The sequence below is a fragment of the Monodelphis domestica genome, chromosome 2 (assembly GCF_027887165.1).
Source record: "Monodelphis domestica isolate mMonDom1 chromosome 2, mMonDom1.pri, whole genome shotgun sequence".
In the NCBI taxonomy this organism is placed as follows: domain Eukaryota; kingdom Metazoa; phylum Chordata; class Mammalia; order Didelphimorphia; family Didelphidae; genus Monodelphis; species Monodelphis domestica.
Genome location: NC_077228.1, coordinates 426,559,032 through 426,574,485, shown reverse-complemented (window position 1 = coordinate 426,574,485; position 15,454 = coordinate 426,559,032). Strand labels below are relative to the sequence as shown.

The following is a 15,454-nucleotide window of genomic DNA, read 5'->3' as shown; positions in this document are numbered from 1 at the left end:
TAACTACTGACCTATAAACCTAGGCTTTCAATGTATACAAAATCTTTATAATAATCATTTGTACATTAATTAAGAGAATGTTTGATGAGAATATTAGTATGAAACTAGGTTTTCACAAATGATATTCAACAATGGAGTATATCTTTGCCATTTCACAAATGACAGAAAGATAAAAAGAATAAAATGTTCCACTAATTGTCAAGTATTTTTTCAAAAGCATTTGATTTGCTAGAACAAAATGCAGTTTTATAGGTGTTTTTTTCCAACAAGGTGTCTCCTGTTCATATAGTAAAATCATGCAAGATTCCTTTAAAAAATAATAGAATTAATCCTTTTCAACAAACCTCTGAATACAAAAATCAAATGAAGAATAAAATGGACTAATGTTCACTAAAAATGTTATCCACCACGCTGGGAGATCCCTCACAGAGTCCAAATAGAAATTATCCCCTTTGCATACTGAGTTTTCCAGATGGCCTGTTTAAAGATAATATTTGCTGATGGCATCAAGAGCCAAATGCTTTAGATACCCCTACATAAAATCAGTAATCACTCATAAGAATTTGACCTGACTATCCACAAAGGAAATACCAATTAGATGAGGAATGTCTATTGCACAGATTTTAACAGGCACTTGACTGGACAACCTACAGAATTTATCAATCAATATGTGAGTCTTATCCACACAGTAGAGAAGACAACAAGTAGAGTCTAGAGTTGAACATGAGAAGGAAAATGGCCTGGATTGCCTTTAGGATAATGCAAAGCTCTTATAGTGACCATCAAAATTCCTATAAAAACAAAGGCTTATCTTTTTTAATATCAAACTTTTAATAGTGTCACTGGACAGTGAAGCATACAACACAACAGTCTCCAAAGAATTAATAATAAATATCACAGAAGGAACTATGGAAAGGAACATGGTGGTTGTGAGTTAGTACATCTTGTAAAGAATACAGGAATAAATAATGTCATTAGAAAATTTTATGACAAGAAGATAGACTGGTCCTGTATTAAGGTGAGGAATTACAGGTAGAAATCCTGACTGGTATCTTAAGAATAAATCACGGAAGAACATTAACATGATGCATGGGCCCTGCATGTTGAATTTATTGGATTGCATGAACAATAGTCACAAAGGATTGACAGGCATGGATTGTGCATCATTGCACATTGCAATGCATCATTGGAAGACTCAAATAGAGTCACAGATCCATTTCAGTATGAAAAAGGCCTGGAAAAAGTTGGGAGAATTTTACAAATCTAAATTTTATTAATAACTACATAAATCATAGGGGATAAGAATGAAGTTCTATCTTGGGTTGCTAGATATAGGAGCAAAAATTATTCAAAATGTTTAACAATCATAACTTTTGATAAAATTAATATGCAATTACTTTTTATATGGTAGAACAACAAAAATGAAAAGTGTTATTTCTAGATTGCTGTCAACACAAATTATAGACAGAAAAGTTTTTATTTCTGCCACTTATCTAGGAGATAATTTAAATATATTTTAACACAGAAATCACATTGAGAATTTTTTATCTTAGATTATTATGTTCTATTCCAATACTTTATATGATGTCCAGGTAAAATTATGTCTGAAAAATTATATCACCACTCACTATTTGTTATTCTTTACATATACATTGATACTGTCTAATAATATACTTATTTTAAGAACAATTAGATTGTGCAGTTTGGTGAAGATTAAGGTAAATTATTAAGCTATGATTGTATTGTTTTAAGCAAAAGTGTCTTATACCATGAAAATTTCTGGGTTTTTTTTTTGGGGGGGGGATTAACATATAATTTCAAATTCAGTAATAATATTCTTACTAATTTGAAAAATGAAACTAAATAGCAGTAAAAGAACATATCCTAAAAGTGAGAAACATTCTTACAATGAGAAAATTCTGGGCTCCAGTTGAACATCTGAAGTTTTGTTTTTATTAAAAATCAAATTTGCCTATATCAATTCAATTATAAAAGGCAGAAGGTAATTCACAATTATTAATCTATAATAATACTTATACATGCTTACTAAAGATTTCAACTCTAAGAGAGATATGGAAATATATTAGCTAATATTTAAAAAGGGTTACTTTTACAAGCTTTAAAACAACTATTACCCTGAATTGCTGGGGAGCTATGAATATCATGGTATAATAATTACTTTTTCATGTTCATCTTTCATTTTCTTAGAGGATCAATGACATTATCGGGATAATGTCTTGAGTTGTGCTTGAACTGGATTTAAGTGAAGCTGAGTTGCACAAAGTCACCAGTCTTATTCTCTTCCCAAGTCATCAAAAGTCCAGTGGTAGGACAAAAGTCAGGATGACTAGTGCTGGCTATAGATGCTGTGGATGACCTTGACATCCTTAATGTCTGATTAAGCTTTCAGCACTTCACAGTGCCTGCTTCTATTTCTTTCATGGACATTGGAACAAATTGTGCTCTTCTCCCTAATTCACTGAGAGAAGTCTTCACATGTTTGGAGTAGATACTCTCTAAGTCACCGAGAGGTTAAAGACTATAGGTTACCCTCAACATAATATTACTTGTTAAATGTAACTGTGAATAATGGGTTTTAATGGATTTTCATCTAAGTATTTTGTAGTATTTAACTAATGCATTTGTAATTTACTAAAACCACTAAAAAATTTTAAGCCTTTATAAAAAATATGAAAAAGTTACTGGTCCAAAAATCTTAAATGGAGATATTTTTATTCTTAAAGAAAATATGAATAGAATATGGCCAGAGAATGCTATTTTTCCATGTTTCGCAATGAAAAAAGTGTAAAAACTAAAACCTGCCAATCTAAGAAAAGTGATTTTCAATTAGTAGAAAAAATTGCACACAATTCGGTTTAATATTAAAGAAACATACTTGAAGTCATCTGAAAAACACATGAAAAAAAAGTTTGGCTATTATTTTTCCTCTGAATTGATGGAAGCCATAATGAGTAATAATGATAGGTAAGTGGAATATAGCTTGTTGCCACATAAGTTGTTATAAACCAAGACTATTTATATAACATTATTGATTTTTCTAATGACATACAGCCATACCATATGGTAGGGGTAGTTCTTTCCCCAGGAAAGGACATGATTAAAGGCTCTGAAGTCCTATCAGGTAAGTGGTGAATTGACCAAATTGGCTGTTAAAAGAACTTTTCAGATACTTTTATCTAAATGGAGACGTCCACCAATTTCTTTAGTAGTATAAAATGGGGATGGGGTGGGGGTAGGAGTGGAGAGGCAAAGCTATCAAGAGAAAGTAAAACTACCCTGAACCTAAGAGTTTATGTTGTCATCTGATAAACCTAATAATCTATGGATAACTAAGCTATGTTATGTTTAGCTTTTTAAAAAAATAATCTAGGTGGCAGTGGTAGGTCACTGAAAATCTAAACTGGAATAAAGTTATTCAAAGAAAAAACACTAATTTTTGGACCAGATTTTTAGTTTTTGTGGAAGGCTAGGTCAGAGTTGTAATAACTAAAGAACATTAGACTATGCAGTTGCCCTTTAATTTCACTGAAAGTATATCTCATTATCCATTGCAATTGTAGCTAAGTTAAACAGAAGTAGAAAATCATTTTTAAAAGAATTTCCAACAAAATAAGGTCAAAGACAACTATCATGTCCTTTCTTTTTACACAGTAGGCATTCAATAAATATTTGGTTTAATATAAAATTCTGCTTTCTTAGGCTGATGTCTATAATTCTGTTAATTAAAATATTTTAAAATGGCCTTCATTATATAAAAGATGACTGCTTCTGAGAGGGTATGGGTAGTAGGAGGGAAGGCTAAGTGAAAATGCTGTAATTTAAGTAGAAAGAGAATACCAGTTTAGGTATGAATATACATTAAGTCTTAAAGCTGGCTACAATTGAAAACTAAGGTAGCAGAAAACATAACAAAAATAACTATCGCTTTATGTTTATTAACTTAACTCAAAGCTTCTGGGTAAAGGGGACTTTTAATAACATATAGGATTTATTTTTTTTTTACTGTCTTCTAATTTATTTGGACTAGAGATCATTCTCCTCTCTTTAATATAAAACTTTCTATAAAATCTGGCAAACTGATAAAAAGCAATTTTCCCCATTAATTTTTTTTTTGGCATATCTCCTGGGTCTCAATGAGTATAATGAGTAGTCACATGCTTACTGACATGTATGTATTGATGAATTTGTGAAATATATATAGGTGAATATGTTAAATATTCTATAACATCTGATGATGTAATAAATGTTATAACTCTTCAAATTCTCTAAATTCTTGGAAGTCATTTCACCTGTCAATATGAATATCCCAAATCTAAAAACATTCAAAACAAATAGAAATGATGTGGAAAAATAAAGCTACCTCAAAAATACAGTTTTTAATATAAGCAATTTGTTAATAAGAAAGTTGCTGATATTTTCCAACTAAAGTGAAAATATATTCTCTCCCAGAAATGCTCATCAAAATGTAATGAAGATGATTATGCATTTACAAAATAAGCCTTTAGGCTTCCAAGAGTGGAAATCTCATTACAACAAAATGTAAGTTAATGTTGGAGCAAAGCAAACTTTTGTATGAGTTAACAATATTCTCCTAAATATACAGATATGAAGAATCTTCAAGAAACCTGGAAAACACTCCAACAGGAAATGAGTTCTAGGTAGTCAAGCAAGCAGTTCTCTGCTGCTAAAACCTATTGCCTACAAAGTTAAGAATCAGCCAAATCTTGACACAATGTATAAACAGTATGCTAAGCAGCAATGACTTTGTAAGTAAGGTTCAGTAGTCCCATAATGGGACTAAATATTTGAAAATTAGTAGCTTCTGACATTTATCACAGAAGTCCCCAGAATCAAACATATTCAGGATATGGAGATCCATAATGTAGATAGTACTAATTACTAAATAAAAAAGAAGAGAAATTAGTGAGAACTGTCTGGCTTACCATAGGCTACAGTATATATAATGCTGAATCAATTAGAGCTTTATGAAAATGGAATAAACTAGCTCTTGGATTAATTCCTCAGCATTAGAAGTTTTCAAACAGAGGCTTACAGTTTTGGAAGGGTTTCATGGGCTGGGGAGGAATTTGGACTAGATTTCCTTTGAAGGTCCTTTTCTACTACAGAGGGCCTTATGATTCAGAAGAAAAACTGAATAGCTTAACTATGAAGCTATGGGCTGAGAAAAGCTTAGAAGAACTGAAGAGTTCTAACAAATCTTTACCTCTAAAGGAAACAAAGCTCCTATCTATCTCAGGAAGAATAAGAAAAGAACTAGAATGAAGAATAAAAGTACAATCCAAAGATAAGTAATATATCTATCTTAGAATTAAGAGATGGAAGAGACTGTCTAGGAAGGTAAGCCTACTACTCTAACCAGTAATTTCACTACCCTGCCAGTCAAAAATAGCAGAGCTATTTGACATATGTAATTGTAGGAAAGAATTATTGCTGCCATCTGGTACAATTGCTATTACCAACTCTGAGGAAGCTCAATAGGTAAATTCAAGTACTACTTAGGAAGGGAAATAGAACAGAGTATGAGAAGGAAACATTTTTCTAAACAATTATCTTTTTCAGGTACACATTTGTTTCTGAATTGAATTGATAATTAAAATAAAAATGATCTCAGAGAAATTTTAAATGTAATTTAATTCACTTAAAAACCCTATTTTGACTAGGGCAACTGCTTCAATAATCTTTCTTTAATCTCTCATTTCCACTATTTTTGCATATTTCAAAGATAAGTAGAAGATACTAAGTTTGCCCAGAACAATAATTGTTTCAAGTTCCTTGACTGATGTGGGTCACAAGAGAAAGAGGTTGAATTAGGAGAAGTATACATTTGAAAAAGAAAGGTTGGCTCCATTAGCAATTATGCTAAACAAACAATCTCACATTTCCCTATTATTGAGAGACTTTACCTGCAGGCATATGGGGGAAGAAGGCAGGGACTTTTGTTTGGCAGGTAAGTATATGAAATAAAAATCAAAATGGTAATCCCTTTATTATAATGGTCAACACTACAGGGATAGTTTTCTTTGCTTTTCCTTTCATCCTCAATGCTTATAGCACAGTGTATAAGAGCTTAATAAATACTTAATGACTTGAATATATAACTTTCAATACCACTTTTAAGAATTATTTACATAGGTGTTAAATTACCACAATTTTTGAAGCTTTTAGATTTTCTTGTTAGTTTTAAAATAGATAAATTAAAATTACTAAAATACATATTTTATAATGAAATAAAATTGAGATTACCATTGAGATTTAATTTCTAACTTTTCATATTATTTTCTCCAAATTTTTACTAGTAAATTAACCAGATGTTGGGATTTAAAACTGATTTACAAATAATAATAATAATAATAATAAACAGTTAGCCAGAGAAAATTTTCAAATATTTCAAGAAATATAATAAAACAATGATAAAATTATAAAATAGCATATTAATGTTTCAGTTATTGATGACTATTATGCTCATAATTTTTTAAACCAAAAGAACACAAATAACACAGTAGACTAGAGGATGTGGAATAGTTAAAAATAAACAAATAAAAAGTAATTCATGTTGAATAATCATAGACAATGAATGCTGGCAATGAAGTAAAACCTTACCCAGATCTAGTCGTTTTGAATTCCACCTTGAGGATAGGTTTGCATGGTTCAGGTTTTTTCCCATCCTTTAATTGCTTTCCTAAAAGATATTGCCTTGTATTAAATTCTAAAGTATTCTACATGGTAGTTTTAAAAATGAAAGTGAAATGTGATAAAATGTAACTGGATATATTTTAAAGTTATTGTGGAGGGGAAAGGAGAAAGACATATACAATCTGTGCTTAAGAAATTAGGAGTGAAAAAAATCTAATAAGCAACTTTCATTTAAGGCTGAAAAGTCTGATTATATAACATGTAAAAAGTAATGTATCAACATATTTCCAGAAGGAAGGGGGAAGTATCTTAATTTCTTAAGTAGAATAGATGAGCAGAGCAAATTTTCAGTTTGACAAAATAGCTTCAATATAATTATGAGCATTTAGACTTTGACAAAAAACTGTTAGCATAAATATTTTCACTTGGCTTATCAAACAAATTAATCTAAATTGGAAGAGATATCAAAAACTATCTAATCTAAACCATATCCCATATCTAGCAAAAAGCCCTTCAGCAACATTTCCATTAAAGGTGTCATTCAGCTTTTGGTTTAAAGCCTTAGGTGAGGGAAAGCTATTTTCTAAAGAAGTTCATATAACTTTTGGATGGTTTGCATTGTTAGGAAGCTTTCTCTTACATCAAATCGAAGTATGTATCAAGCCGTTATAAAAGGAACTATATATATATATATATATATATACATATATATATAGCTTGATAAAAAATTCATCCTTATATCTTAGATTCATTTCTACTTCTAAATAAACTCAGAAACATGGAATTAAAATAGTGCTAAATATTTATGTATCCTATCCTATAAACCTAAATGACCAATAAAAGGAAAAAAGTAACCACAATTATTATTATAATTTCTGTTTTAACATGATCCTTACATACACCCACAAAAAGAGGAAAAGCAAAAGGAATAACTTCATGATAATTTTGCCATAACCACTCTACTGAATATCAGTCTTATATCTCCAATTGCCTTTCAGACATCTTAAACTGTAGAAAACTCACTGTATAAAAAAACTGAACTCATTATTCCCCTTAACTCTACCCCAAATACCCCTATTACACTTGAGGGCACTACTCTCTTCCCAGTCCCTAGGGCTCACAACCTAGGACTGGCCACATACCATCTATTGCCAAGGGCTATCTATTTCAATCTTCCTTCTCTGACCAGTGAAAGCAAACCCTCATGCCATGCTGTGCCATGCTCCCCCTTCCTTACCCCACACAGAGAAGGGAGAAAGTACTCCTACTGAACTGCTGGGCAGAGGGTCAGGTGATATGAAAAAATGCCATCAGGTATAGTAGAGAGGGGGAAGGGTGCAGCTCCACCTGAGTTTCTCTGCCTTTCTAGTAATAAACTCTGGTGGGGGGGAAGGTGCAGTGAGAATATCCACAGAGAGGGCTCTGTGTGCAATCTATGGCAAGTGTGCCATGGGTTCGCCACCATGAGCCTAGAATATAGGCTGTTGATACATTTGCTCACTTCAAGTCTACCCTTACCCCAATCATACAATCAGTAACCAAAGAGATTTTCCTAAAGCATAGCTCCACATTGCCATAATTCAATAAATTCCTGAGGTTCCCAAATGCCTCTAAGAAAAGATACAAATTATGATTGTTTTTCACAGTTCTTCACAACCTAACCCTCTTCCTTTCCAATCTTCATACACCAAACTCCCAACCAAATACTTTTTGAACCATGGGCACTGGCTTCTTTGCCATTCCATAAACAAATCTATCCATTTGTCATCTCCAGGTATTTTGGGGGGGGGGATGTCTTCCCTGCTTGGAAATCTCCCTCCTTATCTCCATCAACTGTCTTCTGTGGTTTCCTTTAGGTCCAACCTAAAATACCACCCTCAAAAAAAAAAAAAGCCTTCCCAATTCCCTTTAATTCTAATGCATCCGCTTTCTTAATAACTTCCTATTTATCCTGTAAATAGTTCTAATTATATGTAATGTAATGTATGTAATGTAATGTAAGTAAATACTTGTTTTCTTGTTATCTTCTTATCTCCTCCAGTAAAGTGTAAACTATTGAGGGCAGGGCCTATCTTTTACCTCTTCTTGTATCCCATAGTGCCTGAGACATAGTAAGTTTTTAATAATGCTTACTGAGTGATTAATTCCTAAATGCTTCTGGTGTAGCCTATGGAGAACTCCAATTACTTCTATATTAGATAATGCCAAAATAAGAAGGACAAATCTAATAGATTATACAGTTTTTTTTAACTTTATAGATGAAGAAACTTAGTTTCAGAGAAATTAAACTCATAGCTCTGATCTTCTAATTTCATGTCCATTTTCTTTCCAATAAACATGTTTTTCATGTTTCAAAACATCATAAAATTAACTTTAAATTTTAAAAAATATTATTATTATTGCTGTTATGAATAACATCTGGAAAATAGCAAATTTGAATGGATCAATGGTCTCCTTTCCTATTTGAATTTCCTATATTGAGCCACATAGCAACATACCAAAGGCATGTCCAATACTGCGTATTGGTTTTAAGAGAGAAGAGTGGTATGGTTTAGGCAATGGGGGTTATGTGACTTGCCCAGGACCACAAAACTAAGAAGTCTCAGAAGCCATATTTGAACCCAGGACCCTTTAGGTCTTAATCTACCTAGCTGTCCTCTTTATGATGTCTTTTTAAAACTCAAACTTTCTTTTTTAGGATGAACTTAACAAATATCAACAAACATGAACAATTCTACATATGATGATTATATAAGATTATATACAAAACAAGGAATGTTAAGGGGTTTTTTTTTAAGTCAAATTTAAACTCAGTGAGGCTAAAATTTCCCTGTACATTTTGAATCTCCACTTTAATTCTGATTTTCTTCTACATACTTTCTAAATATTTTACTGATGTTCCTTTAAAAAATCTGTCAATACTCATTAATTTACTCTCTACCCACTAACATAAGCTCTCTGTTTTACTAAAGGTTTAATCAAGCAAAAAAAAAATCCAACATAGTGTATTTTGAAATTTATGGCTCCTTTTGGAACTTTTGTCATTTGCCTTTTTGCTAAGAGGTAAATGATGTGTTTCTTCATTGGTGTTTTAAATCCATGCTTGGTCATTGCATTATTTCTGTTGTTATACCTTTTGAAGAATCTTGAATAATTTGGGGCATGTGAATAGAACACATCTTTTTGGAATAGTTATTAAAGCTATGTTTTATAGGCATAGTAATGTACACTTGGAGGAGCTAAGGATTTGCTCAGAAATTCAGGAAAGCAATATAAAACTATGCCACAAAATTTATTAAACTTTGCTTTATTCTGACCTAGTTATGATACATGCTAGGCTATATACCTCAAAGAAATAAAAGAAATGGGAAGTAGATCTCTATATACAAAATTTTCATATTACTTTTTGTGGTAGAAAATTGAGAAGGATATCAGGAAGGAGAACAGAGAGAAAAGAAATAAAATAAGAGAAGATGGGGAGGGAGTCAGAAAAAGGATGGAAAAGAAGACAAAGAAGTAAAGGAAAGAAGCAGAGAAGGGGAGAAAAGAAGGAAGGAAATATGTAATTGTTAAGCATTTACTATATATATACTATTATTTTTCCTTTTTATTGTTATGGTTCAGTTAGTCAGTGGACAGAAAAATAAATAAATAAACAAATAAATATGTATATTTATTTGTTTATTTATTCATTCATTCATTTATTTATTTATTTATTTGTTAAACCCTTACCTTCTGTCTTGGAGTCAATACTGTGTATTGGCTCCAAGGCAGAAGAGTGGTAAGGGCTAGATCAGGGCTGCAGGCAGGAAGCGGTGGGGCCGAGCCAGGTGGGGTGGGCAGCAGGTCCGGAGCCTGTAGCAGCTTTGCAAGGGTAGAAAACCTTGGCCAGAGAGATATGGCTCAAAAAAAAAATATTTCTAGGTACTAGATATTAAAGATTAAATCAGAAGATTGAGAGTTTTTTTTGCTCCCAAAGTGGTTACGCCAACTGTAAAGATTAAAATTTAGGGGCGATGGGGAGACTGAAGCAGGTGGAAATTAGTTTCTCTCTGCAAGGAGTATTATATTTTTGAGAGATTTATTAAAGGTTAAAGATTAAAGAATATACAAGTAAGAAACATGTGCCTAGGCCAGAGGCCTAGACAAAATAACCTCACATCACGCAAGAGACCACCTGCTCCAAAACGGAAGTCCAAAAAGAGCCAAGAGAGCGCCAAGCCCCTCAAAAGCCTTTGAATCAGCTTAAATGCCTTCTCGACCTCGGCCCAGGTGAGATTAGAAGGCATCCTGGGGAAGTGGAGCAAAGGCTCATGGGGATTGTAGTCCTGTATTCGAGTCTATTTTTTACAGCAATGGGGGTCAAGTGACTTGCCCAGGGTCACACAGCTAGGAAGTGGCTGAGGCCAGATTTGAACCTAGGACCTCCCGTCTCTAGGCCTGGCTCTCAATCCACTGAGCTACCCAGCTGCCCACTATGTATATATATTTAAATTATGTTTTTACCTCTATAAAATCAAAGGGGTTTTTTTCCATAAATGTGGTGAACCAAACATGTGATTAAGTAGTTATTATTCCTCTCATATTACCAGGCACTGTGCTAAGCAATGGGGATACAAATATAAGCCAAAACGAAGTCAGTGTCTACACTCAGAGAGCTTACTAACTTAATGGGAGAAGATAACACACAAAAGAGGATATGGGTGAAATAAATATAAGAAATTGGTCAAGGAGGAGGAGGATGGCAGACAGATAGGCCTGAAACCCTCTCTAAATGGAAATTCCTAAAATAATTAAATTAATAGAATGAGAGGGGGCACCTAGAGGAGAGATATTCCAGGGCCAGCTGCCCACAGGTGTGTTAAAATGTTCCAGGGTGATGGTCTAAGGAGAATTTCAAGATGAGACTGTTAAGGAATGATCTTGAAGACTTAAAAGTCAAGAAAGGGTCAAGAGGAGAATCTACAGGATTGAAACTAAGGAGCGCTCCTATTTAAGGGTTGGCAAAACAAATAATGGCAAATGAACTAAACAAAATATTAGTGTGCTATAGGAAATTGATTTAATGGACAGTTTCCAATGAAATGGGGAAGACTTTTATCAAATGATATAGAATAAAGTGAACAGAATTGAGAGACCAAATTATAAATTACATTGCTGTAGAGAAAAACAATTTAGAACTCTGGTCAAAACAATGATAAATCATATGTCCAGAAAACTGAAGATAAAACATGCCATTCACTTTCTTCTACAAAATTAATGAAGTTGAAGTATAAAGAGAGACATATTTGTTGGGCTTGGCCAAAGTGGGAATTTATTTTGCTGGACTATGAATGCTTAAGAAATTTAATTAAGTAGCTTTTAATCACTTATGAGGATTCTTCTATAATAGATTAATGAGCTTTAACTGTGTGGTTTAAAAAAGATAAAATAGGAATAGTATTAAAAACCTCTGCAATAATGAAAGTTTCTGTATAATTCCCCTTATTTTGTCACATACTCTGGCAGTTGTGGCATGAGAAAATTGGCCCTCTAGTCTTACAGTATCAAAACCAAAATTACCTGAGAAAGGAAGAAGAAAAGTGGGTGGAGGAAAATGTCCTGGTCAAAACCCCCATTACTGAAATCTATTTTTAAAATCTATTTCATCAACTCTGTTCAGGACCCCATACATTCTAAACACCTTGCACTGTTCATGACCTCTGCTGAGTTATTGTTTATGCTTATAAAATGTACTAATCTGGAAACTGGATGTCTCAGACCACAGAGACTGGACATGTCTACAGATCAATGGCTTGTATATTTTGTGCCCACAAAAGAAAAGTCAAATTTTGGCTTAGTATTTTTGCCCAATTCTTTTTTTCTTATTGATGATATTCAGTGGGAGGAGGTAGTGGGCAGATAGTGAAAGGGACAGATTACTGATGCATGTAAAAATGCATATATGTAGATTTTAAAGCCATGTTTTGCCTCTATGTAATAAAAATATTTTTATAAAGATGGTTAAGTAGGTATATGACTAAGTAGCTTTTGTTTCTTTGGTAGTTTTTGGTGGGATAATAATGTGTAAGATTTTTTTTCTTATACTTTGCAACTTCTATTACATTTATATCTAAAATTGATACCTCAATCACCTCAAAATTGCATTACATCCAACATGGACCTCTTTCTCTCATTATAAATGAGTCATATTACTTTGCTGTTTTTACTTTATGCATTGACATTTTCTATTTTCTCAAGAATCACATATAGGACTGTGATGAACCATAAATTTAGCAGATCACCTGTTCATAATGATGAATTTGTCATAAAAATCTTTACAGATCTTTTCCATTTATTCTTCTATTTCATGCCCTTTCAGTTTCAATCTTAATCTCAGAATGAATTTTCTTAATTTAATCTTTTGTCAAGCTTTCTTTAAACATTTTTTCTTCCATAGCTTTTGAGTTATCTAGAGATAATCTTCCATCATCTTTCCCCGTAAGTTTTATAAACAAATTTATTTTCAAAAGTAGTAGTATCCTAAGCTATTCTCTCTTGACACATGTTAACCAATTCTTTGTTTGCTGATAGAGCCAATTTGTAGGCTCTTTTTAGATTATAATATGTTATATACAGTGCTGATGTTTTTATCTCCATACATATCCCATTTTTAGTATAACTAACCTAAACAGTTTAAATTAGATTTATATTAATAGCACACCCTATCACATATCCTTCTCACTTACACTAATTTCTAACAATTTCATTTTCAGATTATAAAATATGGACGATTAAAAAAATAACTCCCCTATCAATAAATAGTCATTCCCTTAAAATATAATTAATTTTATTTTTGTGATGTTATTTGATGTTCACCATTTCCTTTACTTCATCTTTATTTCCTGAAGCTTCAGAATAAGTCAAAGAAGCCTTTGATCTTATTTTTCACTCCTTAACCTCATTTTGCAAAATATTTTTGTCATCTTTTTCAGGGATCACTTTTGTTTTAAAGCTGCAATTATTTAATATGTCAATTTAATGTGGAGGGATATATTTGGTTCTTACCTGATTTTCACTATATCTTCTATAATATATATTAGTACATAAGATGTAATTGTTTTCATGGTGTTTTTTTTTTTGCAAGTTCTTATCAAGAGGAATATTAGAATGAGTGGCTAACAAAATAATATTTCTTCTGTCTTTGTGAAAAAATGAAAAGTAATGTTTTTAATCTCTCCAACTACAATATATTAGATGTTCTTCCAGTTAACTCCCACTTCCTTTTTATTTCCATCTTTCTTGATAGGAAAAAGGTGAAGGCTTAACATGATTCAATACTTATGGAGATATTCCTAATTGTTATTCATTTGACAAAGATGTCATATCCAGAGTCCCCCCCCCCCAAATAAATATGTATAGACTATCACCTAGGTCACATGACCAGAAAAATGGAGAATTAGACATTTTTTCCAATCCTCACAATCTCTCAAAATTCTGGAAAATAAAAAGTATCTGCAAAAGGTAAAGCAATTTAAGTTATATCCAGGATCTAGATCAAGAACCAAAATGGAATAAAAAATCTGGTGAACTAATAGCATGAAGGGTGATCCCTATTCATTAACAGATTCCCTTATCTATCATCCCCTACCCCACCATCCATCAAGCTCTCTCAGTAAGGTTGAAAGCCATGAGACAGCAAAAAATACTGAACTCAGCCATTCCTTCTAATTCCTGAAAGGATTAGAGGAGAAGTTTTAAATTATGGCACCTTCACAGCAGAAATAATTGAGAGAAGAGAACAACTCAAATCCATGAAGGCAATTCTCGCCCAAGAAAAAAAGAGAAAGAATTAATCATTGGGAATGCAAATACAAAGAACTGAAAGACCATCAAGAAGCCAAGAAGCCAAAAGCAAAAATGTTAAAGGAAATGGTCTCCATATAAACAAAATAAATTCTTCTCAAAGACAGAGTATGTATAGACAACTTAAGGATTTTAGGTTTTCTAAAAGAACATGACTTATTAGAAAAGTTTAATATCATAATATAAGATGCATAAAATATAATATAAGAAAAGTAACAATTAAAAGGATTTATCTTCAAAAGAAAACCCAGGCTGCAAACTTCAAGACATAGTAGTTAAATTTAATATTCCAGTAATAAGAATTCTGCAAGTGACCCTCCAAATACAATGGTGCATCCATAAAAAATCACAGGAGGGAATGGAAATAGTTCTGAAGAGCAAAGGAGCTCAAGGGGTAAACCAAGGTTACACCTGAGTCCAGCTGCTAAGGGGGGAAAAACCATTCAATAAAAAAGATGTTTGAAGATTTTTTTGAGGGGTAGGGGGGAGTGGCAGACTTGGAAAATTATTTGCTTCCTAAACATCCCAGACAATAGAAGTACCAAAAAATATAAATAAATTCAGCATCCATGAACAATAAAATAACAATGACAACATTAAGAGATTTCTTTCTGAAAGTAAACAAAGAGACAGAGAACAGATCAAAAGGTAAAAAGACTTGATGGTAAAGAAATAGGTCTGAAATATTGTGCACTAAATTTCACAACAGTTAAATCAATATTTTTGTAGGTCTAAATTGCAAAATGATAGGGGGACACACTTCAAGGGGTGGATCCAAGATGACTGAATAAACCAGACTAGCTCCAAGTCACCAAGAGAATCCTCTCCAATCAATATTACAATTGTCACAATACAAATAGGAGTGAAAGAACCAACCAGGAGACAAAGTGAAACAATAAAACCCAAAAAGGTAGGCAGAGAACATCTGGGGCAC

The 15,454-nt window shown here is 32.5% G+C and overlaps 1 protein-coding gene across 4 annotated transcripts in view; it reads right to left on the bottom strand.

The window, feature by feature from the left end:
• STXBP5 (syntaxin binding protein 5) overlaps nucleotides 1–15,454 on the bottom strand; it is a 213,840-nt gene that overhangs the window by 100,145 nt on the left and 98,241 nt on the right. For all 4 annotated transcript variants that reach the window (XM_056818911.1, XM_056818912.1, XM_003340397.4 and 1 more), the window contains exon 9: nucleotides 6,643–6,721. In XM_056818911.1, coding sequence (XP_056674889.1) covers nucleotides 6,643–6,721 — 79 coding nt within the window. The remainder of the gene's footprint in view (nucleotides 1–6,642; nucleotides 6,722–15,454) is intronic.